Genomic DNA, 27,957 nt, shown 5'->3' on the forward strand with positions numbered 1-27,957 from the left:
GGTGCGCGTTTGCGCATGCGCACTGGGGTGCGCGTTTGCGCATGCGCATGGGGGACTCCCACAGGGGCGGCCTCGGGGCGCACCGGATAGAAATCCGGCCCTGTTTATAAACTGCTGTAGCAAGCAATCGCAATGAGCAGCTTGAAGCTGGTAAGAATATGTAGAATATATGGAGAGTATTCAGTGCTGTTTTAGTCTCCAAGATATTTATGTAATAGAAAATGGCCAAAGAAGAGTAACTAAGCTAATAAATGGCATGGGAAGTCTCAGTTATGAGGGAATGCAGAACAAGTTAGCATTGTTTACATCATAGGGGGAAAGAGCTCCTACAGTCTCCAACATATTTTACACAATCTGTGAGCTTCCTTAGAAAATCCTGCTTATACTCTAAATACTGTAATTCTAATAATTCATTAAAACCCTTAAGAAATTTGGTCTTTGAAGGTGGCCATACATGTGGCAATTCTGATCTTTCCAGCGACCAACGGTCGCAAGAAAGATCGTTCGTTTCCCCCACTGACGTTCATGACTGATTCGTCTGATGTGGAGGTAGAAACAATATGAATTCTACCTCCACCTGCCAATTCAGTCCTGAACATAGATTTTGTTCGGGCGGCATCAAAATCTTTTAACCTGCCCGATTGACGAGACGACCAATATCCGCAGCCTTTGCGATGTCGTCTCATGGATCCACCATACACGCACCAAATTTTGTACGAAACAAGGTTTCAATCCAATCCAATATTGTTTACATAAAATACAATTATCCCCATCTCTGTCTAGCTTTAACCACCTTTTTTTGGTGAAATGGAAATTTCAGCATCAAGTTTCTGAAGAAGCTGCTTAGAACTGAATTGTATCCGTTTGGTTTTCCCACGTTCTGTGTTTGGGAAGTTGATCTTTGCAGTTTGGCAGGTGTGGCTCTGCAGGAGTGCAGTATAGATTGCACCTCTATATCAGATCTCAGACAGGGATCTTATTACCCAACTTTGCCTTTCCTTCCACCTTTTAACTTAGTTATCTTCCTAGCCTTTGAACAAATCTTGCTGTCTTCTTCCTGCAAAAAAAAGAAAATAAAAATTCGCTTTGTGAGAAGTAAAGTTATTTTATAAATAAATATCATCTAAGGTCTATTGATAAAAAACAACAGTTTAACAAAACATGATTGTTATCAATGCTTGAGACATTGGAACATTTAAGACCAAATAAAAATAACAATAGCTCTCAAAAACGATGGAATTAATCTACATCTGATCATTACCCTCTTCAGACAGTCACTGATAGTCTTCTTATTTGAATACTTAAACTCGTCCTAAACAACTTTTGCAATTCATATGCGAAAGTGAAATACTTACCTGGGAAAATAAAAATTCAGTTTGCGAGAAGGAGTAAAGTTATTTTATATTTAAATATGGTCTGAGATCTATTCAACAAAAAAAACAACAATTTAACAAAACCAATTATTGTTATCAGTGCTTGAGACAGAACATTTAAGAGAATGAAAATAACTATAGCTCCCAAAACCTTTGAAATTCATCTACATCTGATCTTCACCCTCTTCAAACAGTCATAGATAAATATTCTTCTTGTTTGCAATTCATACCCAATTTTAATAGATGCATTTATTTAGAAAGTTGGAGAGACCGGCATTTTAGATTGATGTCTTAGTTATCAAATCATTTTTCTAAAATAAAATGTGATTCTGCTAGCTACTGGTTTTGCCCTAAAACTTGCCATAACTTATGGTCATCTTAAAAATTACCTGTGTTGTGGAATATACTAAAGAGATTTTTGGGTAAATGAAATTGTTTGAACTCCATAATTTGTTATTCTATAAAAACACCTTTCGGTTGCTAGAGCTAAATAACTTTGGCAGAAACAAGAAAATCTGTCTTCTTATTTATTAAAAGAAGCTCCAGCACTAAATACTATTGTTCCTTAAACAGCGGTTTGAAAGAAGCAATTACATCTTGATATTGTTATTTATCCTGAACTGCCAACATTTTTACATGTGTATGGGTTGTATTCATGTGAACACCATCTGAGTATTTTATATCCCTTTTATAGACTCTCTTTTTTTCTCTTTGGTCACTCATGTACTTTTATGAGTAGTGGAAGTCTGCTGTCTCCTTTATTCTGTATTCAAACAGACCCTTCAAATGGGTCTTATAAGGTCGGTAGAGGTGGGCAGCCATATTTGATGTACATTTCCATATCCTGTTGCACTGGTCTAAAGAATTGTTTTGTTTTGTCCCATTACGGTGTATTTGCTTGCTTCCTTCCTCTCCTGCTGCATTTTCCTCAATCCCCCTGGAAATTGCTCTATCAAGGCTTTGGAGAGGCTGCTTAGCAGTGCAGTCCATGTTCCCATCTGCCTGTATGTGGGAGGATGATTTTTCTTTTTTAATATGAGATATATTTGGTTGTATTTCTCCAGAATGTCTTTTTTACAAGTGTGTGGAATTGCTGAATTTCTTGGTTTCATTGGTTTGTTGTCTGCTTAGACGTCGGGTCTTGACTTTGCCAGTAAATGCTTATTCGTCCAAAGTAGAGCAATAAGTATTTTTACCAGTGGAGTGTAATTATTATATTTTCTAGTTTAATCAGCTGGTTTGTCTTTGATCTAGTTCCTTTTCTTCTGATTTCTTAATCGGACTCAGCCATTCTTGAGGACTAGCTCCTAACCTGTTATAATAAAGTTATGGCTGGAATGGCTTTGTGTGCCAGTTGTCTTTCTTCTACCTGAAGGGGGTGCATTCTCCCTGAATACTGAGTGCCAAACATACATGACTTCCACATGGGTGTGATTGTGGGAATTTTTCTTACTTGTGATTACTAAATCCATAGTTATCTACACGCCTAGTGTTGGTGAACTCTGGCCAGTTGAACAGGGAGTGGGGACGGTCAGAAGGGTTTTGGTGTTTGTGGCTGTGCAGCTTATTTGCCTATATTATCTGGGAAATGCCAGTTAGGTACAGTGTCCTGCAAATGCAAAGGCTCTTGAATGGGAACTAAAGTACTAAATTGCTTACATGCCAAGTTAATCCATCCTGCAATCTGTACATTATTGGCCAAAACTGAATGTGGATCTGAATGAAATCTGATTACTTTTCATTAATGTACTGGAATGTTGCTCAGCATTTTATTTCAGTATGCAAACATCACATTTTTTCACATGGAAGACCTATTTAATAAACGTTCTGCTTTGTTCTTTGTAGATGGAAGTAATAAAGGCCCCCATACACAGGCCGATAGAAGCTGCCGATATCGGTCCCTTGGGCTGATTCGGCAGCTAATCGGCCCGTGTATGGGCAGAAACGAGCGGCCTGGCCGCTAAACCATACACCCACATGCCCTGGCTTCTGCCAGCCTTAATTCTCGTTCTTTTTCTATGTTTTCTTCCTATCACTGTGTCATTCAGTTAATAGCAGTTTGTTCCCCCCTTTTTTATTCCAGAAGTCAAGAGACCCTTTATAGTACTGGGCCCTGAATAATTTTTATACATTTCAATGAACATCAACGGAGTTGACCAAACATATTGCCAAGTGAGCTGAATCATTATGTATAAAGTTGTATGACTCTAAACCACTGAACATCTAAAGGAGATAATTAAGATTTTCAATTTCTTCAGATCTGAATATGCAAATAAAGGTTCAGATTCAGTTTGGTATTTGCCCAATTTTTTAAAAATATTCCTTATTTTTATTATGAGCTTGTTACATGAGTAACTCAATGGAGTTCATCAATGCATCTATTTGTTCTGTGTGTACAAAGAATGAATACTCTATAGCAGTGATCCTCAACCAGTGGTTCTTGAGCAACATGTTGCCCCCCAACCCCTTGGATGTTGCTCCCAGTGGCCTCAAAGTAGATGCTTATTTTTTAATTCCTGACTTGGCGGCAAGTTTTGGTTGCATAAAAACCAGAACTGCCAAACAGAACCTTCTGCAGGCTGCCAGTCCACATAGGGGCTACCAAATAGCCAATCACAGCCCTTATTTGGTATCCTCATGAACATTTTTCATGCTTGTGATGCTCCCCAACTCTTTTTATAATTGAGAGTGGCTCATGGGTAAAAAAGGTTGGGGATCCCTGCTCTATAATGATCACGCTTTGGTCTCCTGGTCTATGTTTCAGGAGGTGTGTGTGGGGGATTGTGATTTTAATTGGTGGCATGCCCAGGGTCTTTAACTTAGTAGAACAGGGTTTCAAAAATATTCCATGAAAGCGGAAAAGTGTCAGGCCTGGGCTGGCAATCTGTGGGTTTTGACAAATGCCAGAGAGAGGCTGCTGTAAGATGCCATAAACAGTCACTACTTTTGGGTTGGTGGGGGGGACTGAGTAAGCTGCGACTATAAACACTTTGAAGCCATATAGAAGACATACAGAAAAGAAGGTCCAGCTTCAACATGCACTCTTCTTCTCTATGCACAAACTGACATCTTCTTCCAACCACTGCAATATTAAAGGAGAAGGAAAGGCTAAGTCACTTGGGGGTGCCAAAATGTTAGGCACCCCCAAGTGACTTAGAACGCCTACCTTGTACCCCGGGCTGGTGCCCCTGTACGGAGGGAACAGCACCAGCCCGGGGCACCTGTAGACACCGCTTCCTCCTTCCTTTGCGCGCTGCCGGCGAAATCCGCCGGCCGGCGCATGCGCAGTAGAGTGAAAAGCCGACTTTAATGTTTAAGTTCGGCTTTTCACTCTACTGCGCATGCGCGCGCAAGCGAGGAGGAAGGAGGAAGCGCCGGCAGCTACCCCGGGCTGGTGCTGTTCCCTCCGTACAGGGGCACCAGCCCGGGGTACAAGGTAGGCGCTCTAAGTCACTTGGGGGTGCCTAACATTTTGGCACCCCCAAGTGACTTAGCCTTTCCTTCTCCTTTAAACACTGGCCCAGATTCAGAGAGAAAAAGTTGTGTAACAGAGCTAGCATCACAGCCAGGAAGTAAAAAGCCTTTTGAAGATTTCCTCCCCTCACATTTAAACTACTTGTTGTTTGCATACTACAGCAGTAAGTTCTTTTTATTTCACCTAGCTATAACAATGCTTAAATATGTATCCCGGAAGAGAATATCTTTTCCAGGAAGTATAAATGGTCTACTGTAACTGCAGATCAGCCCATTTAATGACAACAAAACGTTAATATAAAACTCACAACACTGGAAATGAAAGAATAACCTTATCACTAAAGTGAATTGCCAAACTTTGTGTCATGTGGTCTGCTTTGGCTGAGGACACTTTTCTGCTCCAGATTTACTTGTCTATACAATAAATATGTTCCCATCTCTGAAACAGTAGTAGAAAAGAAGATAAAGGCAGAGAGTAAGAAGGCAGCAGAAAAATGTGAAATTCAGAGAAAATGAGAGGGTATAAAATACAAAAGCAAAGAGTAAAAGAATGTAGAAATAAATATCATAGCACTAGAAACAATAAAGCAGTTGTTTTGATGTTCTCCATTCAATTAATGATGGACATTTGCTAGGGATTAAGATATAACAGTTACATCATTAATGTAGGTCAATCAAATACAGCTCTTCATCAGGTTAAGTCACTCCAAATGATATCCTAAGTGATCCCCAAGCAGTGGCTCTTGAGTAAAATGTTGCTTTTTTTTTTGTTTATTGGTTAGACAATTACAAGAATCGTTGAGAGAACAAGTAAATCCCAACAGGGAATAATAAAATACAGAATATAAACAAATTAGTAAAATGCACATTTCAAATCAATTTTACAGTTGACAAAGGACTGAAAAAGTAATAATAGAATAACATAAATTACTAACAAACAGATTATTAAAATTTATACTAGAATATGCATAAATATAGGCTAGTAAAAGTTTGTAGGTATTCATGGAACTATGGTAAATAAAGTATTGAATCCAAATGCAAAATGTTGCTCACAAGCCCTTTGGTGTTGATCCCAGTGGCGTCAAAGTAGGTGCTAAATTTGTGGCTTGGAGGCAGGTTTTGGACGCAACCTGGAAGAGACCTTCTGCAGGCCAGCAGTCCACATGGGGCTACCAAAATAGCCAATCACATTCTACATTTTGCATCCTCAAGGAACTTTTTTCATACTTTTATGGCTCATCAACTCTTTTTACATCTGAGTGTGACTTGGTTGGGGTTGGGGATCCCTACCCTAGAGCATACACACACAAACAGACATACATGTACATAACTAACAACAGATCTTGACTGTAGTCCTGAATGTTACATCTATCTAAGAAGGCATTCAAGCCTGCATATAATGGAGCTTACCATTATTACCCTGCATGCCTGTCCAACCCCAATAAAGAGACAAAGCTATGTTTTTATAGTCAGTGCTTCCAAACAAGTAAATGCTTTAACAAAGGCAGGTACTGTATGGAGTTGGAGTTGAAAAGTTATCTACAAAAAAAATCTATCCTTCTCAATCAAGGGAAGGCCCACAGCACAATTCCCGTTGTTTATGGATGGCAAGCTAAATCTTCCAGTCAGTCTGCAATTAAATACTTATTTTTTTCAGCTAATAATTACACAAAAGCAATTGAATGTGCAAAATCCTACTTGCTATTCTTCCCTAATGATGAGGTTATGAATCAGAATTTGGCTTACTATGCTGCTGTTCTTGGCGAGGAAGAAGCAAAGTTGATAAATGCAAAAGAGGTAAGTCTCTTTAAGATATTTTATGCTGTGTGCCTGTTGCTTGTAAGGGCAAATGAAATAGCATTTCCTTCAGATCTTTTGTACAAAACAAGTAGGACTTCTAGATCAAATGCATGTAGATCAGTGCTGTCCAACTGGCGGCCCGCGACCCCCCTCTATGTGGCCCCCCACCTGTCTGGCTGCTTTGATGGCTTACCTTTGAGTAAGCATTAAATGGTATCAGTACTGAGATTAACTGGCCCCCTGCATGGTTCTCACCTCAGATTCAGGCTGTAATCCCTCTGCATTGTTTAAAAATGTAATCCCCTGTGTTTTTCACACCTTTTAATACCTGCATTGTTCACCCCCTGCAGTGTTCACACCTTAGGCTCAGACTGTAATCACTCCCATTGTTTACTTCTTCACACCTCAGACATAGGTACTGTAGGCAGAGTATGGCACATACAGCCAGCATAGGGCAGGTAGAGTATGGCACACACAGGCAGCATAGGTCAGTGAGGGTATGGCACACACAGGAAGGGTAGGGCAGGCAGAGTATGGCACACACAGTCAGGGTAGGGCAGGCAGAGTATGGTACACAGAGGCAGCATAGAGAAGGCAGAGTATGGCACACATAGGCAGGGTAGGACAGGCAGAGTATGGCACACACAGACAGCATAGGACAGGCAGAGTGCTGCCTGTGTGTGCCATACTCTGCTTGCCCTATGCTGCTTGTGGGAGGTGAACCTGGCAGGGGTTTGTTGTGGGAGTTTGTTAGCAGTTGGAAATAGCCATTAAATGGTCCCTAAGGTGTGTAATTATGTACTGGGGGTTGCTTTGCTATCCACAGGGGAGGAGGAGGCATATGGAATTTAAGGGTATATCTTAATATGACATAATTCTTTCACATATGAATGATGGTTGATATTCCCACAGTAAGGACCAAGCATTTGGGATTTTGCTGTGTTACCACCATTGTGATAAAATAGGTGTGGTTTGAAGTGGGTGTGGTTTCAAAAAGGGGAGTGGTCAAAACTGGCTTCCATTAGCGGCCCTCCACCATGTATGCTAGAGAAATTCCGGCCCTCGGCACCATAGAAGTTGGACAGCACTGATGTAGATCATTTGGAGAAAATAATAAAATCCAGTACAGGAATGGGACCCATTATCCATAATGTGTGGGACCTAGGATACTTAGGGGCTGATTTACTAATCCACGAATCCGAATCCGAATGAGAAAAATTCGGATTGGAAAACGAACATTTTGCGACTTTTTCGTATTTTTTGCGTTTTTTTTGTCGCTGTTACGACTTTCCCGTAAATTGTCGCGAATTTTTCGTAACCGGTACGACTTGCGTGAATTGTCGCGACTTCTCAATACGAAAGTTGCGACAATTCTCGAAAGTCATAATGGCAATGAAAAAGTCGCGACAATTCTCGAAAGTCATAATGGCCATAGCCATTACAAATTTCGTGAATTGTCGCGACTTTTTCATTGCCATTATGACTTTCGAGAATTGTCGCAACTTTCGTATTGAGAGCTCAAAAAAGTCGCGACAATTCGCAAAAAAGTCGCAATTTACCGATCATTACGAAAAAAACGCATTCGGACGCTTTTCGGACGTTCGTATATTAGTAAATGTTCCCCTAAGTCTTTCCGTTATTTGGATCTTCATGCCTTCAGTTTACTAAAAAAAATAATTTAAACATTAAATAAACCTAATAGGATTGTTTTGCCTTTAGTAAGGATTAATTATGTCTTAGTTGGGATAAAGTACATGGTATTGCTTTATTAATACAGAATAATTTGGAGCTATCAAAAGAACCAAAGTGGGGGCACTAAAGCATCTCAGTAAATGCAGCTATTACTACTTTTCTAATTAATCTGCAGGGATTGCTACATAAATAAAGGCCGTGAGTGCCCTCCAGTGTTTATATATGTGTGTATGTAATACTGTGATTGGCACTGCGTTTAAAAATGTCTCAGGCTAAACTTACTTTTCCTTTTTCAGAATATTAATAGTTATATTCAGCGCAGTCTGCTCGAGAAAGAACTGCTTTACTTTGCCTATGACACCTTTGGAATTCCTTTTGTCGACCCAGTGAGTAACAGCAAATTGCATAATTGTGTCTGTAAATTGTAAATTACAAATCTGGAACAGATAAAAGGAGGTGGAGGAAAATCAGGACACTGTTTTATATGAGTTATCCAACAAATAAAGAAAATTAGGGGAAAATATGCAACAATAATATGGTTAATTAGGCAAAACCAAACGCAGGCAAACAACATTTTGATCATTTGGGTGGTAGTGACCTCTCACCTCCTTGAATTCTTGCCACCTGATGCAGTGTTAAATTGCTCTTCAATTTTTTTTGAGGTTTGATTAATCAGCCCCATAGTTTTGTGTGGGCTTGGCCAAATGTTTAACTACAGTGTAAGACATAACCCAAAAACACCCAGACTACGTGGTCTTCTTAACCGTGGTATTGATTTTTATGTTTTATGCAGATTCTTAATATATGTCTACTAGGGTGAGTTTGATACAGCAGTAAAGCTATTGGCCAGGGTTGCTGCATCTCTGATAGGAATTTCAAGAACTTTATTTAGATAATGGTCGCAGGCCACAATCTGCCTGTGTCACAATTTAGCCAGTAAAGTAAACATTCCTAGCATTCTGATTGTGTGCATTTAAAATGTTCATACCAACACCCTAAGAATGTAGCATTTTCTGTAAAGGTGGCCATACAGGTTCAGATTTTAGTCTTCTTTCGGTGAATGTTTGGATATCGATTGTATGTTTAACTGCAACGATCTAAGACTAACATTCAGACTGAAATTGTAGGATAAAGCCCTAATAATAATAATTTGGAGGATGTTCTGAATATGAAATAGTTGAGACAAATTGTAAGAAAATGACTTTCTGGAAGTGCATTGTAGCTCCCCCAAGGATATCTTCAGATACACAATCCTTGCGTAGATTTTCTCATTATCCAACCGAAATTTTCTAACCTGTCCAATTGACTAAACGAGCAATCGTCATGGTGGGAAAATTATTGGGATGATAATTTGAAGCCCACATGTATGGCCAGCTTAAGGGAGTGTGTAAGATCATTTTAAAAAGCCTGCTGTTTTATCACACCCAGCAAAATAAAATGAATTATTTACTCCCTGAAATGCTGTGTGGGACTAGGACCTAGGTCTTGAGCCAGAGAGTAGAACATTGACAAACTATCGTTTACCATCTGATTGGATATAATTAGATTATTCTGTGGATCAGCATGTTCCCTCCTAGTAGTAGATTTAGAGTTTTATTTCTGCTGGATTCATCATCTCTTATAACGAGTTAGATGTTCGGCTTCTCTAAGCACTTGTGTTTTTTTCTAAATTATATCTAAATTGCTAAAAGCCTTGGATATTGTTCATCTTGTCAATCAGCCAGGGTGAAGAATTTTGATTTGGGGGCACCATTGAATGTGCCCAAACATCGGCCGTAGGTTAATGCTGAATCATCAGATAGGGGTAGAATTCCTTTGTTTTTACCTGCATATCTGACAATCCAGCTCTTAAAGTTAGGGGAGTGGAGAAATGATCTTTCCTGCAACCAATGATTGTTATTGTAACGTGTATGGCCACCTTTACTGTCAGTTTATTTAAACATAACATAGATAACCTGGTGTATCTCTCAGTTGTATTCCTTCTTGTTTTCAGGATAGCTGGACTCCAGAAAATGTTGTGCTGAAAAGACTCAGAGAAAAACAAAAGTAAGAAATTAATTTACCGCTTTTATTAATAACTAATGTTTGAGGAACTGAGGAAGAGTAATTTATTAAGACAGGTATAGGTAACATTATGTTCCATTTTGCTGTCAAAGTGCTCCTGGAACCACCATTCCAAAAAAAAAAAAATATGTTTTTATTAGAAGGGGTGACTGCTCCCTTGGGCAATCCAGGTGGCTACTGGTGCCTACATGATCCCCCTATAATGTACCAAAGGTATGTGGGGAATCAAACAGAACCTGCAAATGCAATCCCAAGTTCATTGCTGGTTCTGCCAGTGAAGAGCAGTTTTATTTCAATAAAAGGTCAGTAGACATTTAGAAACTCTTGAAAACTTCTTGCTTCTCAATCAAGATATTGCATGAATCACTGCACTCTGGTATATTTCAAATGAAAACTGACACAATCCATTAAGAATTTAAGTTCAACGAGAAACAACCAAGTATTACCTTAAACAGCAAACAACAATTCCTTTTTGCAAATGGGCATTTAAAAACCTGTTGTTTTTGTACAAACCTCAGTTTCTTTTTAACCCCAGAAGAGCAATCAGTGTAGGTAACCATATTAGCATTTTAAGAGGGATACTGTTATTGTTTACAGTCCACAAAGATTTTTCTTGAATTTACAAATTGGTTTATAATAATTCTTTAGGATGGAGAAGGAGACAGCAGCAAGAATTACTGAAGAGATTGGAAACCTGATGAAAGAAATTGAAACAAGGACAATACGAGAAGGTGAGGCTGCCTTCAGTGTTCTCTAGAACATATATACATATATATGTATATATATATATATATATATGTGTGTTCAGGAGAACACTAATTAATAGACTGAATATATAAATACACACACAACTTAGAGGGGCACACCAAACAATGTAGAAAACAGCTGCCTGGGTGCAAGAGAAATAGTAACAGATCTGGTTACTTGTGTGGCAGACCTGGGTATCACACAGTCTCTCATACACTCCGTGTCATTTGGGGGTTTTACCCCGGGTCATTTGTGACACACATTTTATCCGTGTCTCCACAGCTCCTGTTTTCATCCTTTTTTCACTTTTCTGCCTTGTGCTTGTATATGAGGTGAAGGACAGGGATAATGGCGATGTCAGCATATGTAGGACAAGTCACACTGGCAAATCAAGTTGTTGGATGAAGTCGTTAATTTGATTATGGCACAAGTATATTGCATAGTTGACCAATCGAAAGTCTCATTGCTCCCCAACAAGACTGGTCTTGAACAGGCTTCCATCCTGGAAGTTCTGTATCATATGGTACTTTTACAATGCCAGTTTTGTGAAGCATTATACCTTGGCAATAAGGGCTAATTGTTCTGATTTACCTACTGTGCCTTTGAGCACATGTAAGCCCTGAGATTTCCCCGATGGTGCATGGGATCTTTTAGCGCAGTAACTCCAAATAATAAGATGAGTGAAATAATATAAACCACTAAATGTGCCCTGAAGGACAGGTACTTAGGTCAGACCATAGAATCAGTTAACATGTGCTTACACAGTGAAAATAGCTTCTTGCAGCCCCAGGTGCACGCTGTTCCCACTGCCCGGGCAGATAAATACAAAAATGAAGAAAACAGCAGCACTCCGGTTGTTTTGAAAAATGTGAATCTTTACTTAAGTGCCAAAGACCATAATTACCAGTAGGGACCCTTGCACAAACTAAGCAGAATAAAATAAATCAGTCTGGTGGATCTTGTTCGATGCCCCTTGGTCTGTCAGAAAATTATATGCTCTCCGTGCGCATTTTTTCCCATGTGCACACTTGGCTTTGTGTGACTGTAGCGATTGTCTTTGCTGACATTTAACTGGGTTCCCTTATACCTCTGTAGTATGGAATTATACATTTCCCTGCGGTTCTACTTGGCGGCAATAGGCCATGTATGCCCACTAATCTGTCTCCATGCACATATATGTGGGAAACTCATTAGTAAATGAGTAAATGCAAACATGGGTTCACAATTTTAGGCTCACAGAGACTTCTGGGAAATGTAGTATGGGCTCAGCACACAGGTTGCCATAGCAACAGAATGTTACTAAAAAGGAATTGTTTATTTTCTTGCTGTATTGTTTGTTAGTATGTCTGACTTTTGATAATAGCACAGTTCTTTATTATTCTTCATTATTCCTCATTATATTTTGTTTTTGTTACCGTATATACTCGAGTATAAGCCGATCCGAATATAAGCCGAGGTACCTAATTTTACCTAAGAAAACTGGAAAAACCTATTGACTCGAGTATCAGCCTAGGGTGGGAAATGCAGCCGCTACTGCTAAGTTTCAATAATCAAATAAATAACAGATAAATAAATAGATAACTTTAGGGAAAGAAAAATGCTACAGCAGCAGACAAAAGCAAGTTTGGAAACGCTAAGGAAGCTGCCATATTAATTATCAAGTACTTGGACCCCAGTGTACAAGTCCCACCACAGTACTACAATAGTAGTTACAAGGGCAAAATAATTCTTGATGCTGGACTTAATACAAATTTAATTTTCGTAAATAACAAGTTATTGTAGCAATTACTTACTCTGGCTCGTTCTGCAGATGGATGTGCATACCTCCCTCCCTCCACTTGTGTTTGTGCATACATACCTTCCCCCTACCTCCCTCCCTCCCTCCACTTGTGTCTTGTGTGTCTTCATGTACTTGTGTAAGTAGGAGTAGTATTTGGTCAGACCAGGAACTCACCATAGACCGTATCCTTTTATCCCTTTTTTTTAACTGTCTCCTTAACCCTTTCACTGCCAGCCGATTTGTCCCAAAATTGAACATCTACTGCCAATCCATTTTTAGACATTTTGCACTCATTACATTTGCTTCAGTTTCTTGACAAGAAAACCTACATGAAATAAAGCATGTTATATATCGTTTTTTCCGGAACGAATTGGGCTTGAACATTGTAATAAAATGTTGTACTTTTTCTGGAGATTTAACACATTTTTTGAGTGAAATATGTTAAAAAAAAAGTGAAATAAAGAAAAAAGTATTTATATTTTGTGGGTTTTTTTCCAAGAACGATTACATTAACTTACAAAAATGTTACTGTTTGTAAAAGCCCCGATTCTGCTGAATCCAAAAAAACCAAATATGTATTGGTAACCCACTTTTCTTGTTCAGAAGTCACACATTTTTAGAAACTGCACACCTCTATATTTTTAGTTGTGGTGTAGTTTTTGCTCTAAATGCAGCTCCTGTCGTACAGATACCGTAAAAACATATACCATATTTTTAATTTTTTTTTTATTTTTTCTGAAACACTATCACAGTCACAAAGTCCAAAGTAAATTTGAGAATAAAACACCAATGCTATTCAGCAGCACTATTCTTGCTTTCCTGCATTCAGAATTGTAGACGCAGTTCTCTGTAGAGCGGTTTGGCCTGAAATAAAGAAAAAAAAATCCAAAGTTAGATTTCTCCCCGAAATTGCAATAACAATGAAATAAAACCACTAAAATATCAATCTGCAACTTGTAAACACCCCCTTACCTGTGAAATACCCCCACAAACTATATGTTTTCTGGAAGTGCACACCTGTAGCTATTCAGCAGCGCCATTCTTGCTTTCCTGCATGCAGAATTGTCGACACAGTTCTCCATAGAAGTTTGCGGTTTTGCCTGAAATAAAGAAAAAAAAAAAAGATCCAAAGTTAGATTTCTCCCCAAAATTGCAATAACAACTAAAAAAACCTGCCTAATTTAGCCCCAAAATATATTCTATTTACCTTTATCTGTTTAGTTGAACATCTTTTGACTGTATAGTTTCATCTGTATTCCTGCGAATCTTCGGTTGATGCGGGGCGGTGGTAAAAGGGAGTCATTGCCCCAACCATGGGCTCCTCAAGAGCACTAACCGTGCTACTACTACACAATACAGTGCAGCAGCCTCTTCGACCAAGAACAACTTTCTGGCCATGTTGCCAACAAAATATTTTCAAAACTAATATAACACCCGAGTCCAAATGCTCCCAATCAGTCACACAAAAAATGGAGTAAATCACAATATGATCAGAAGCCAGAAAAATCTAACAGCTATGCAAACACAAACTACAGCAACACAGGCAAGGCAGAGACTAGAAAAAAAACAGATAAGATAAACAAATCTGGCAAGGAAACCCCCACCCCTCCCTTGAACTCTAGACCTCCCTAAAAAAAAATACAACCAAGGACAATGAAGAGCAAGAACAATCAGGAACAATCCGGAACAAGCAAAAAAAAAGCAAAAGCCGGTAGACGAGCAGCAATACAAATAAAGATGCAATTAAAGTCACTGAATATACAAAAAAGTGATTATGAACTAATTACTATTGAAGTCAAAGTAACACAAGCAAAGTTCTGTAAAATAACCAAGAACAATCAATAAGCAAGAACAGTAAATGAACAGCAACACAAATCTAAAAATGCAATGAAACCACTGACTAATGCAATAAAATGCAAGAAAATAAATGCAAACTCCAGGTAACACAGTAATATAACTAATCAAAAGTACAACGCAGAACTGGAAACTCAGAAAATCACTAGAAAATCAAAGAAAAATGTGATTATGCCGTGTGACTTGATTGACTTTATCATGGTTACTTCACCATGACCCTTTGTTAAATAAATGATAAAAAAAAAGAGAAAGCAAATATCTGCCTGTACACTAGTAAAACCTAAAATGTCACCCAGAAATACATATAGCCATAGCAACTGCCCTGAAAGGGTAGCTAATGAGGTGTCAGTAAAAAAAAAACCTTGTGGCATCAGCAGGGGAGATGAAATCATCCGCAGGCAAGATGAAACATCATGATCATCACGCGCCACAAATTTTTAGGGGCCCAGTCTGTCACTTAACACCTCAGTTGGCTATACATAACCTAACATAACATTTTAGGTAAGGAAACACCCAAACTACACTCTGCAAAATAAATTTTATTGCAAATGCAATAAAATGCAAGAAAAGAAATGCAAAATCAAGGTAACACAAGTAATATAACTAATCAAAAGTACAACGCAGAACTGGTAACTCAGAAAATCACTAAAAAATCAAAGAAAAATGTGATTATGCCGTGTGACTTGCGTGACTTTATCATGGTTACGTCACCATGACCCTTTGTTAAATAAATGATAAAAAAAGAGAAAGCAAATATCTGCCATTTGGCTATGAGATAGATTCCTCTCTATCTCCTTTTGCAGAGTCACTCATGGTTACTTCACCATGACCCTTTGTTAAATAAATAATATAAAAAAAAAAATTAAAAAAAATAAAATAAAATAAGAAAGCAAATATCTGCCATTTGACTATGAGATAGATTCCTCTCTATCTCCTTTTGCAGAGTCACTCATGGTTACTTCACCATGACCCTTTGTTAAATAAATAATAAAAAAAAAGAAAGCAAATATCTGCCATTTGGCTATGGGATAGATTCCTCTCTATCTCCTTTTGCAGAGTCACTCATGGTTACTTCACCATGACCCTTTGTTAAATAAATAATAATAAAAAAAAGAAAGCAAATATCTGCCATTTGGCTATGGGATAGATTCCTCTCTATCTCCTTTTGCAGAGTCACTCATGGTTACTTCACCATGACCCTTTGTTAAATAAATAATAATAAAAAAAAAAAAGCAAATATCTGCCATTTGGCTATGGGATAGATTCCTCTCTATCTCCTTTTGCAGAGTCACTCATGGTTACTTCACCATGACCCTTTGTTAAATAAATAATAAAAAAAAAGAAAGCAAATATCTGCCATTTGGCTATGGGATAGATTCCTCTCTATCTCCTTTTGCAGAGTCACTCATGGTTACTTCACCATGACCCTTTGTTAAATAAATAATATAAAAAAAAGATTAAAAAGTCACTCATGCTTTAGTAGTAGAAGGCCTTCTACTCTAATCTTGAGTTAAATAGCTCTTGCGATCATGAATCTGATATGGTGGGTAGCCATAGTGAATGGATATTTCTAAATCCCGCTGCCGCAGTTTAAAATATTGTTTTTTGCCCAGGGCGGTGTATTTGCATGCCTCCCTCCTCTCCTGCTGCATTTTTTTCTTTAGGTTGTCAATCTCCACTCTGGTCTGTATTGGCTCAGTCACTTTGATATTTGATTTTTTGCAGTTTGATGCTTCATCAAGAACAGAGGAGCCTGCCTCTTTCTTTCTTCTCTTCAGGCTCACTGTTTCTACACTGCTGCTGTTGTTATCTAGCTTTTGTTTTTGCTTTACCCACTGATCTTTCTTCAGCTCGATCTTACTCTGATCGTCTAGTAAAGCTCCTGAATAGGTTTTATTTGGCCCACTCACATTTGATTGTTCTTGAGTCTGGGCTTTTTGAATGGTGCAGTCTGCTGAGGAAAGATCCCCTGGATCAGGCATTATTGGATTTGTTAAAGCAGTTTTCTCAATAGCTGAACTGCCATCAGTAGCTGGAGTGTGGGTGCCAGGAAACTGACCAGTGATTTGGTTATTCCCGCCCATAGGCTGCATACCGACACTGGCTAAGGATGGATGCTGGAGTGTTTGGCTGTACCAGATATCCATTGCCCTAGCATATTGTGCTGCAGCGCTTGCCATGTGTGAATAGTAAGCATGGTTGTAAGCTTCCATGGTTTGTATACAATTATAAAATGCTCCATAATTTGCCTGCCTGTAGCAGTGTACAGGTAAGGGATGATATACCAGTGACATGCCTATTGGTTCTTGCCCTGGAAGCCAGTTATATCTTTGGTTCTCAGGTCTGTATATCCAGGGATAACTGTCTGCAGTACTGAACGTACTGGTCCATTGAGGACAAGCAGAATATGGATGCCAATTATCTGGAAATAATAAAGATCAGAGTTAAACATCTGCCTTAACCAATTGTAGCCATATAGCATGTGAACATCTACATTTCTATATTCATTCTCACTATTCCAAAAGGGGAAATGATAAGGATAAACATTGCCCAGGCTGTAGATGAACAAAGCAAATGCCCCTGGAGCCCAAAAATGGCATCTGTTGTGCCTTGTAATGTGACTGAGGCGCAAGGGGCAGTACAGTGAGCTTGAAGGGTTGAGCTTTTCTCTTGCTTTAGTGGACCTTAAAAAATGTATATATATTCAATAGAAGACTCTAAATAGTAAACCTACCTCCCATGATTTGATTGGGTTGTGCTATAGTACTGAAGAATGCCCTGGAAAGATTTCTCCTGTTGCTTCAAGAGATGTCTTCAGATACGACAGTTAAGTCCAACTGACACTTCTCAGGCATACCCTCAGTCTGGCTGGGTGATGTCACAGCGGCTGTGCATGTGACATTTGATGTCCCAAAGTAGCAACGACAAACTGTATGAAAATTTCTCTTTGTTGTAAACAACTTCCAGCACACAACTTATTTCTGTTTTACTGTGTTTTGGTACCTTTATACAACAGAGTAGAATGGATGCATTGCTCTAAATGCGCTATATTAATGGCCAGTCTGTCATATATTCTGCAGACCCTGAGTGTAATAGAGTTTGTTGGTGCTGTCAAAACAGTTGCTGCTTTTCTTAAAAGGACCACATTTACCTGTATACAACTTTTTAACATCAGTAAAATAAATACATTTTGGTATTACTTAATTTTAATAAAAGGAATGTTACAAATCACTGTAAGCACTTGCAAAAGAAGATAGATACACATAGTGAGCACTTATAAGAAATTAAAATATATATTAAAAAACAGTTAAGGAAAGATTGTGTGAAATCCATATTCCCTATTAAGGCCAAGTGGAGTCAGTGTACCCAATAATAAATGAATCCGTCTAGCCCCTTTTTTGAGAAATTCTTTCAACATATCAATTCCACAGCGTAACTTTGCAACACCATTAACAGTCTGATTTCTTAATTGATGCACCCCATGATTTTTTCCCGCAAACTGCCAGGCCATCTCGTATGGTGGATTGTTAATAGTCCAGGGATCTGGACATTTATTGTTGAACAATATAGGTATCACTTCTACGATACTTTTGTATTTGTTTGTTTTGTATTTTTTTATTATAGCTGAGTGCGGTGATTATTACTGAATCTCGGCCTGTGGCACTTTGTTCTGTGCATCGAGTGGTGTTGCTGCTGCCCTCTCTGGGCAGAGCAGTTGGACTGTTAATGCTGATGCTAAAGGTTCTGTTGGAGGGCTATTGCATATCCATTCTTATGTTTCTAAATGTCACATTATAACCAACTATTGGTGCCATACCCAGGTAATTCTTCTAACAATTGTATACTTGCTACCCAATTAATATCTCAAAAACCCAGAACAATCTGTTGCCATTTCTCTTATAAATCTCAGCCTTGTGTGACATATTTTGGTGGGCCAGAATATCCTAAGAGACCATCACAGAATCACCCAGACTAAAATGGAGAAAGCACTGGCTGAAATATGTTTGCCCATTTTATGGGGGCTCTGCTGCAACCAAGAATCTGATCCCACTGGAAAGAGACTGTTGACGAGTCTCTTGTCAGTGTGACAGTATGGTGTTTCGGTCTCGGGATGTGCCAGTTGCACAGCAGGTACGATAACATTGTTGATAGGTTATGCTGTCCGCATTTGTTATCATATTGTCATAGCTGTGCCTGATAGTGTTGCCTTCACTTTAATTTACAGTGGCTTGCAAAAGTATTCGGCCCCCTTGAACTTTTCCACATTTTCTCACATTACAGCCACAAACCTGAATCAATTTTATTGGAATTCCACGTGAAAGACCAATACAAAGTGGTGTACACATGAGAAGTGGAAGGAAAATCATACATGATTCCAAACATTTTTTACAAATAAATAACTGCAAAGTGGGGTGTGCGTAATTATTCAGCCCCCTTTGGTCTGAGTGCAGTCAGTTGCCCATAGACATTGCCGGATGAGTGCTAATGACTAAATAGAGTGCACCTGTGTGTAATCTAATGTCAGTACAAATACAGCTGCTCTGTGACGGCCTCAGAGGTTGTCTAAGAGAATATTAGGAGCAACAACACCATGAAGTCCAAAGAACACACCAGACAGGTCAGGGATAAAGTTATTGAGAAATTTAAAGCAGGCTTAGGCTACAAAAAGATTTCCAAAGCCTTGAACATCCCACGGAGCACTGTTCAAGCGATCATTCAGAAATGGAAGGAGTATGGCGCAACTGTAAACCTACCAAGGCAAGGCCGTCCACCTAAACTCACAGGCCGAACAAGGAGAGCGCTGATCAGAAATGCACCCAAGAGGCCCATGGTGACTCTGGATGAGCTGCAGAGATCTACAGCTCAGGTGGGGGAATCTGTCCATAGGACAACTATTAGTTGTGCACTGCACAAAGTTGGCCTTTATGGAAGAGTGGCAAGAAGAAAGCCATTGTTAACAGAAAACCATAAGAAGTCCCATTTGCAGTTTGCCACAAGCCATGTGGGGGACACAGCAAACATGGGGAAGAAGCTGCTCTGGTCCAAAATGGAACTTTTTGGCCAAAATGCAAAACGCTATGTGTGGCGGAAAACTAACACTGCACATCACTCTGAACACACCATCCCCACTGTCACATATGGGGGGGCAGCATCATGCTCTGGGGGTGCTTCTCTTCAGCAGGGACAGGGAAGCTGGTCAGAGTTGATGGGAAGATGGATGGAGCCAAATACAGGGCAATCTTGGAAGAAAACCTCTTGGAGTCTGCAAAAGACTTGAGACTGGGGCGGAGGTTCACCTTCCAGCAGGACAACGACCCTAAACATAAAGCCAGGGCAACAATGGAATGGTTTAAAACAAAACATATCCATGTGTTAGAATGGCCCAGTCAAAGTCCAGATCTAAATCCAATGGAGAATCTGTGGCAAGATCTGAAAACTGCTGTTCCCAAAGGCTGTCCATCTAATCTGACTGAGCTGGAGCTGTTTTGCAAAGAAGAATGGGCAAGGATTTCAGTCTCTAGATGTGCAAAGCTGGTAGAGACATACCCTAAAAGACTGGCAGCTGGAATTGCAGCAAGAGGTGGTTCTACAAAGTATTGACTCAGGGGGCTGAATAATTACGCACACCCCACTTTGCAGTTATTTATTTGTAAAAAATGTTTGGAATCATGTATGATTTTCGTTCCACTTCTCACGTGTACCCCACTTTGTATTGGTCTTTCACCTGGAATTCCAATAAAATTGATTCATGTTTGTGGCTGTAATGTGACAAAATGTGGAAAAGTTCAAGGGGGCCGAATACTTTTGCAAGCCACTGTAAGTAATGGGATGTTGTGGCTTTAGAACATGCTGTTTATAAGGTTTGTTAATGAATGAACTTTGTTATTAAAAATTTAAAAAATAACAATAAAACCATCTTCTCTTTAGTGTTATACATTTAAGAGGCTGAAGGGCTACGCTTTTTCTGACAGTATTAGAACTAGGCCTCTGTTCTGTTTCAGGCAGCCGCTTCAGCTGGTGATGGGTACCGTGGCACAACCTCCCCTCATACTCCAAATGAAAAGTTTCATGGCGTTACTGTGTACAAAGCACTTAAGGTTTGTTTTGAACTGCTTGTGTTTTCTCAGCTACGCAAAATGTGTTACATAACAGAAAGAAAGAGTGGCTGTATGACTTGTGGCTTGTATCCTAGGGCAAGAATAGAGAAAACAGAGCTAGTAATGTGTAACAGAGGAAAATGAATAAGGTGCAGACAGAGTTTTTTGCCAGTTAGTAAGATAGGTTGTATTTTGCACAATCATGGCCTGTATGGTACTTCATGGTAGTCCATTAAAATGGGCTGCTGGTTGATGAACTTGACCAGACACTGTAGGGGATGCTTCTATGGAACAATCAGGGGGTTAGTAGTTTCCTGTATGCAGAAAATGAGAGGTAGGTAGGCCAGTCGAGGGTTCCCATACACGGGCAGATAAGCTGCCAAACGGTCTGAAGTGCTTGAATCGCAACTAAAATCTGCCCGTGTATGGCCACCTTTACATGTGGTGTATGCATTTCCAGTTGAATGTGTCTCTGTGCTAACCCCCAGCCACACCTCTAAACATTAACGTTAGATATCTTGCATGTTATAAGTCAAAAATCTTTATTTGAATTTAAAAGTGGACTTCTGCATGATCCTGTGTCAGTTGTATTGGTCAATAAGCACAGATATCCATTAGTCAAATCTTTATTGTGTTGTTTTCAGCTGGGGCAAGAGGGAAAGGTCCCTTTAAGCAGCGCACTCTTATACTATAATGTTACCGATAAAGTAAGAAGAGTGGTAGAGTCATACTTTCGACTGGACAGCCCACTCTACTTCTCATACTCCCACCTCGTCTGCCGAACTGCTGTTGAAGGTAAAATAAAACTATTCACCTTTTTTTTTTTGTTGGTATGGTGACAGTGTTTTATTAAATTTGCTTTTTATTTAGGTCAGAATGTTAAGAAACCAACATTTAGTTACATACTGTCTATCTGTCTTAATATCATATGAAGATGAGCATCCATTTAAAATTTTTTATAATTTTGCAAGTCAACATTTGTGTTTCAACATTTGTGTTTCTCAAGACATATTGCCAATAATAATGCTTACTAACAGCTACACAATTTAAAACTTGACCCAAGATTGGGTTTGAAGGCCCAGACTCCAAGTTTAACCCTTTCAGTCCTCTCCCTTAAAGGCAAGGTTAATTCAAACCTACACCCTGAAGCCAAACATTTCTTAAATACATCATCCTACAACATGTTGGTACATTGCAATTGATCACATCCCTAGTACCAAGATATGGGAGTGACAGATCACATCTATTACTGCAATATCAGACCTTCTGGATAAAGAAGCAACTGTTTCAACTAAGGGTTAATGAATTGGTGGTTATGGTTATGTATTCATTATTATATGAATATGTATGTATACTTTGGAGTAATGTTGTACTGATGGTTGTGTGGCTTAATGCTCCATATGACCTATCTGGTCCGCTTTCAGGGTGTAGGTTTGAATTTACCTTGCCTTTAAGGGAGTGAACTGGACCTTGGGCCTTGAAACCTAATTTTGGTTAAGATGGGTGTGGTTTTACTGGGTTTTAAATTGTAAATTTGTTAGTAAGCATTGTTACTGCCAATATGTCTTGAGGTGTAAAAAATTACTGAAACATTGACTTTATTATGAATTAATAAAAGACTTTTTAATGGGGCGTGCACCTTCCTTCAATATTTATCTATGATACACAACTTTGGTGCAGCACCTGAAATTTAAATGTTTATGATTCTTCTGGAGGTAAGTGCGGGCTGCTTGAAATTGTATCTACAGTTTGGTCATTTCCCTATGAGACCAAACTGTAAATTTTATATGCTATATCCGTGCTATTTATAACTGAAAGGGACCAGTGTTGCCATCCCTCTCCTGCCACTGCTGCTCTCATCCATGGGTGCTCGGATCCATCACAGCTGGAAACAGGAACCGAACATACCCTGTAAAGAGGAAGGGGCTGGAGAGACAGCTGGAGGGAGTGAGCAGCAGGACAGGAGAGTGGGCTGAATGGTAAGGTGGGCGCCGGCAAAAGAGTAGCTGACAGAAAGGTGGGAGTAAGTCAAGCTAAAAAGATAAGCAGAAGGAGCAGTGGTGGAGGAGATGGAGGGTAAAGAAATGGACACAAAATGAATGGACGGGAGGGAAGGAACAGTTGTGTGTATCCAGTGTCGGACTGGCCCACCAGGATACCAGGAAAACTCCCGGTGGGCCCAGGTGTCAATGGGCCCTCTTGCTTCTAACTATTTAGCCTATTTCATGGTCATTCCCTATTTTAGTATGGGACAAGAAAACTTTGATAGATGGAAGAATAGAGTATAGTATGTAAAGAAAAGAGACTAGGATAATAAAGGGTCTGAGGGAGGAGAGGAGGAATTAAAGTTTTGAGAGTGGGCCCATGGTCCAGGGTTTCCTGGTGGGCCCCTGCCATCTCAGTCCGACACTGTGTGTATCCACTTATGAGCATAAATGTTTAGTCAGGCAGTGTTACAGGGGTTTCCTTGAGTGGATTTTAGAAATATTGGAGGCTTCAGGCTGCAAGGAATGGAGGATTCATATAACCCAACAATTTCCATTACTGAAATATTTTTGTTTTGTGTTACAGAGAAACAGGAGGGAAGAAAGGATTTAAGTCATCCTGTGCATGTTGACAATTGCATTCTAAATGCAGAAGCAAATATGTGTATAAAGGAACATCCAGCTTATACTTTCCGTGATTACAGGTACATGCAGGGGCGTTTGGGCCCCTCTTGCCACCTGAGGCGGCTCCTGAGACCGCCCCCCCCCCCCCGCTCCCCAGCGCTTACCTCTCTAGCGCAGGAGCGGGTCCGGGGGCGGTCTGATCGCTAGTGCAGAGAGCGCAATTGTGCTCTCTGCAATAGAAGAGCCAAATTTCCGGTTTAAAAACCCGAAATTCGGCTCTTAAAGTTACCAGGAGCGGCTTTTTGCTGCCCCTTGTAACTGGGGCGCTTCTGCCGCCTGAAGCGAGTTTCTCAACTCGCCTCATGGCAGAAGCGCCCCTGGGTACATGTGGGATATGACCATACACCCATTACCTTGCCATACGCAATAACACGGAATGCCAGTTCTGAATGTCCTTTTTCAGCTGATAGGGGGGAGTTGTGTTCCCACTACAAATATTTTCAATAAAAGCAGGGGGTTCAGGAAGGGTTGGACCAAACATTTCAAACAGAGCAGAGGCATGCTGGTAGCTTTACAGGAGCTCTAGAAAATGGCATCAAGAAGCAGATTAAAGTGGATAATTAGTACTTGTTTCTTGAAATTTTTACAGAATTAGTAATAGGTTTATATGGAAAAGTTGTTTCCTGTAAAGTCTAGAAGATAAAAAATAGGGCTTGCATAATTATGCTATAGATCCCTTTTAAAACCTACTTTTTTCCTACCTATGCATTTTCAGATTTAAAAATATTTTTAAACGTTTTTCTTTTTGTCATAGTGTCACTGTGTGCAGATCTAAATTTCTGCATAAAATTCAATATAATAGCTGGGTAGGCACAATGTATATATTTTGCTTGTACTGTGTCGAAGATCAGACCATACACTGGCAGCCCATTTACTAACTGCGCGTGCAAGTCATGACATGGATTCACCATCATATTTTCCTTTTCTTATAGTGCCATACTATATCTAAATGGGGATTTTGAAGGAGGAAATTTTGTTTTTACAGAACTTGATGCAAAGACAATAACTGTAAGTATTTTGCTCCTCCCTGTTTAATGCAGATATTGGTTCTGTTCACTAAACCCTGCCCTTTTTTGTTTCTTATTAATCCATAGTCCTTCAAACCACTGCCAAGGCAAGCAGTATCTGTGAGCCGGCCAGCTGGTCTGTGCGCTTAACTATCACACTGGGCTGGCAGGTTGTTTTAGAGTTATTGTGGCCACACAAAAGCCAATAAAAATGGTCTTTCCAATGGAGTCCACAGTCCACAGTTTATTGGCCAATATATGTGGACCTCCCAGTTGTTTTGATCCTGGTGGGGAAAATTTTAATCTTGGACCCAAGGAAAGGCCATGGCTCACATGGATGAGGTTATGGCTTGATCGGAAATAACTGGGTGTTTCTTGGGCAGATTAGGGGAATACCCTGTATTGACCCTTTTTTAATTTTCAAAGCATGGGAGGAATGCTGTCCTTTTAAAGGATTTAGATATTTACAAGTATACATTTTACCTGCACCCAGACATGTTGTGGTTTTTTTGGTGTGTGCTCCTCCATGCTCCACAAGTCTATAGATTTAGATTTTATTTAAGATTTAATCAGTTTGGCATGGGTATAGATTTGAATGCCTCCTATTTTTTCTTTTAAATGTGGATTTTATTCAATCAGACCTATATGCTGTTTCTAGGCTGAAGTGAGACCACAGTGCGGGCGAATGGTGGGATTCTCATCTGGAGAAGAAAATCCTCACGGAGTAAATGCCGTCACTAAAGGCCAGCGGTGCGCTGTTGCCTTATGGTTCACTCTAGATCCCCGTCATAACGAGAGGGTACATTAATAGCAGGATTATGCTGATTGGTTTGTTTTAGGGATTATAGCACAAAGGTGCTATTTTAATTATGCACATTATATATAATTATGACAGTGAGTAACCTCATCCCAAGGTACAAATGATACACTGCCCTTCAAGTACCTGATTTAAAGTTAACTAACATTTCTACTGAGTACATTTACAGACGTTGTGCAAGTGATACACTATTACATTATATACAGAAGAAGGAAAAACAGTATTATTAGCATGGGCTAAATTTGTATTTTGTGTTTAAGCCCAAACCCAATACTTGTCTGGGTTACACATCTGAGTATTATGCAAATCACTCTGGAACATTTAAACTGCATTATTCTAGTGGTGCCCACACTGTGAATACTTGGTAGGCCATTCTGTAGGTAGCCATATTGTGTTTGCACCTCTGGCAGATAAAACATATTTGTCACATTAACCCTGGTCCCTGTCATACACACACAGCCTGCAGTGGGTCGGATACCAGCAGGTTACCCACAGAAAAGCGGGTAACCTGCTGGCGGCTACAAATTAATTTATAAAGTAAAAAATGCAAGTTACAAACATGAAGTACCACTAGTTTCAAGACTCAAATCATGATACTAAACTAAAAACTATGACACAACCTGTGTGCCACAAAGTGTAAAACTCAGTGAAGGGGCTCAATCAAACAGTGATGTAGGTTTCACCAGGCCCACTTCAATAAGCACCATGTAAAACTAAAAAAAACCACTGGAGAGCCAAATGCCTTCTATGTTGTTTATTGGTTTAGAAATGCATAACACATGCATCTCTAAACCAATAAACAACACAGAACGCATTTGGCTCTCTAGTGGATTTTTTATTTTTACATAAACTAAAAACTAGCAGTGCAAATTTATAATTATTAGACATGGTACCGGATGCCTAGATATATGGCACTGCTTGTTATCAACTCTATAAAGAAACCTCATTCTCAGGGTATTGGTACTTGGATCTAAAAAATAACAAAAGTGGTATAAAGGTGATACCTTTATTGGCTAACTAAGATAACCATAGCAAGCTTTCAGAACATTTTAGTTCCTTTTGCAAGCTGATTACGGTACATCACCTTTTCCTGTATCTACTTGGATCTGTGATCCCAATGAAAGCTCAGTGACCAAAAAACTTGAAATGCTAGGATTTGGCCCTCTAGAAATGAATGAGTGTCTAAGCAGTAATCTACTGAAACAAAAGTGCACTGGAAGGGAGCAGGCAACTATCATTCAACTGTGTTGGAGGACCAATTCTGAAAATGTTCCCCTCTGTGCCACCCCCCTCCCAAGCTTGGGAATGCCTGGTGTACCATAATGTTACAAGGCACTGAAAGCTTCCCCTCTGCCTTCTTCATTTTTATAGTAATTTTTGGAAAGTGCAGCTCCTGAAACACACACACCACTGACAGGCAAAAATCAACCAAAAGATTTAGCAGTTTTGTTTCTTATGTTGTTTTTGTTGTTATTTTAGGAAAGAGTTCAAGCTGATGACTTGATAAAAATGCTCCTTAGTCCAGAGGCAGATCTGTCCCAGGAGGAGGCACAACAAACAGCAGAACCACTTTCTCTAGGGGAAGCCAATCTGAGACAGTCTGGCTCAGAATCACCATCAGATACTACAGATTCAGTTGCTGCAGAAAGCACAGACTCTTCTATAGAACACGTGCGCGGACCACCTGTGGACTCCAAACCCAAGACAGAATTATAACATTAATGTGGGACTTTTGGTTGTGCTTCGGAGACTGCTCTGAACCAGGGAGATAACATTTCCAAAAAAAGTTTAATGAAAAACCAAAGCATAACGTTAATGTTTTTCATTTTGTTTTTAATCATTCCTGGAAGAAAAGCACAACGGCAGAGACGACTCATGAGTCATGAATGTTGCATGTACAAATTTACAAAGAGTTTTCAATTCCAAGAGGCAGTTCGTGCTAGAACCTAACAGTGTGCATTCTGGCTTGCAACTTGCATCTTTTTCTTTTTTTACAGGAGGAAGTTTTTCTGTTTTTAAACCAGGCCCTGCAGTCCCATGCAATAAGTGGATACCAAGGGGAAATATCTAGTTTGCTTGTTGTTTCCACTTGTTTACAAGAATGGGTGACAGTTATGATGGAATACCTAATTTTTTGCCTTGATCCTTTCATGGAAAATAGATACTGAACTTTTAATATCGAACATTAGAAAAAATGACCAATTGGGCTCAAAATATTTTTAAATGAATTTTGAAGGCAGAATTTCTTTGTGTCCTGATGTTTTTGTTGCAGAGATATTCAGTCAACTGTAGTTTCAGTGAACAGTGTAATAATCTAGGACCCACACTGGTTGTGTATTTATTTGGAGCCGGTCTTGCAGAATAGCCTGTGTTTGCAAAACAACCAAGTGTGAGTTTTTCATGTTACACTGTTCCACATGTTTTGTATGTTTATGTGGTTGCGGAATGATTGAGAGAAATCGTCAATGTGCAATTTTATGACTTGAAACTGTGGCTCATATAAATAAAAACTGGCAATGTTTGGGATATAGAGGATGTCTTCTACACTTGGCTGCTATTATTTACAGTGATTTTTTTTCTAT

General features: G+C 39.4%; 1 protein-coding gene across 1 annotated transcript; it reads left to right on the forward strand.

Annotated features, from left to right (window-relative positions):
• Nucleotides 1–6,572: 6,572 nt before the first annotated feature.
• On the forward strand, nt 6,573–27,901 carry LOC101733740 (prolyl 3-hydroxylase 1-like). Its single transcript, XM_031906510.1, has 12 exons — nt 6,573–6,644; nt 8,603–8,725; nt 10,333–10,385; nt 11,052–11,134; nt 17,310–17,422; nt 18,409–18,525; nt 20,787–20,882; nt 21,527–21,677; nt 23,454–23,571; nt 24,484–24,559; nt 25,217–25,357; nt 26,855–27,901. Exons 1-12 carry the CDS (start codon nt 6,573–6,575, stop codon nt 27,089–27,091), a joined length of 1,380 nt encoding a protein of 459 aa, XP_031762370.1. The 3' UTR covers nt 27,092–27,901.
• Nucleotides 27,902–27,957: the final 56 nt, after the last annotated feature.

Source organism: Xenopus tropicalis, chromosome 7 (genome assembly GCF_000004195.4).
Source record: "Xenopus tropicalis strain Nigerian chromosome 7, UCB_Xtro_10.0, whole genome shotgun sequence".
NCBI lineage: Eukaryota > Metazoa > Chordata > Amphibia > Anura > Pipidae > Xenopus > Xenopus tropicalis.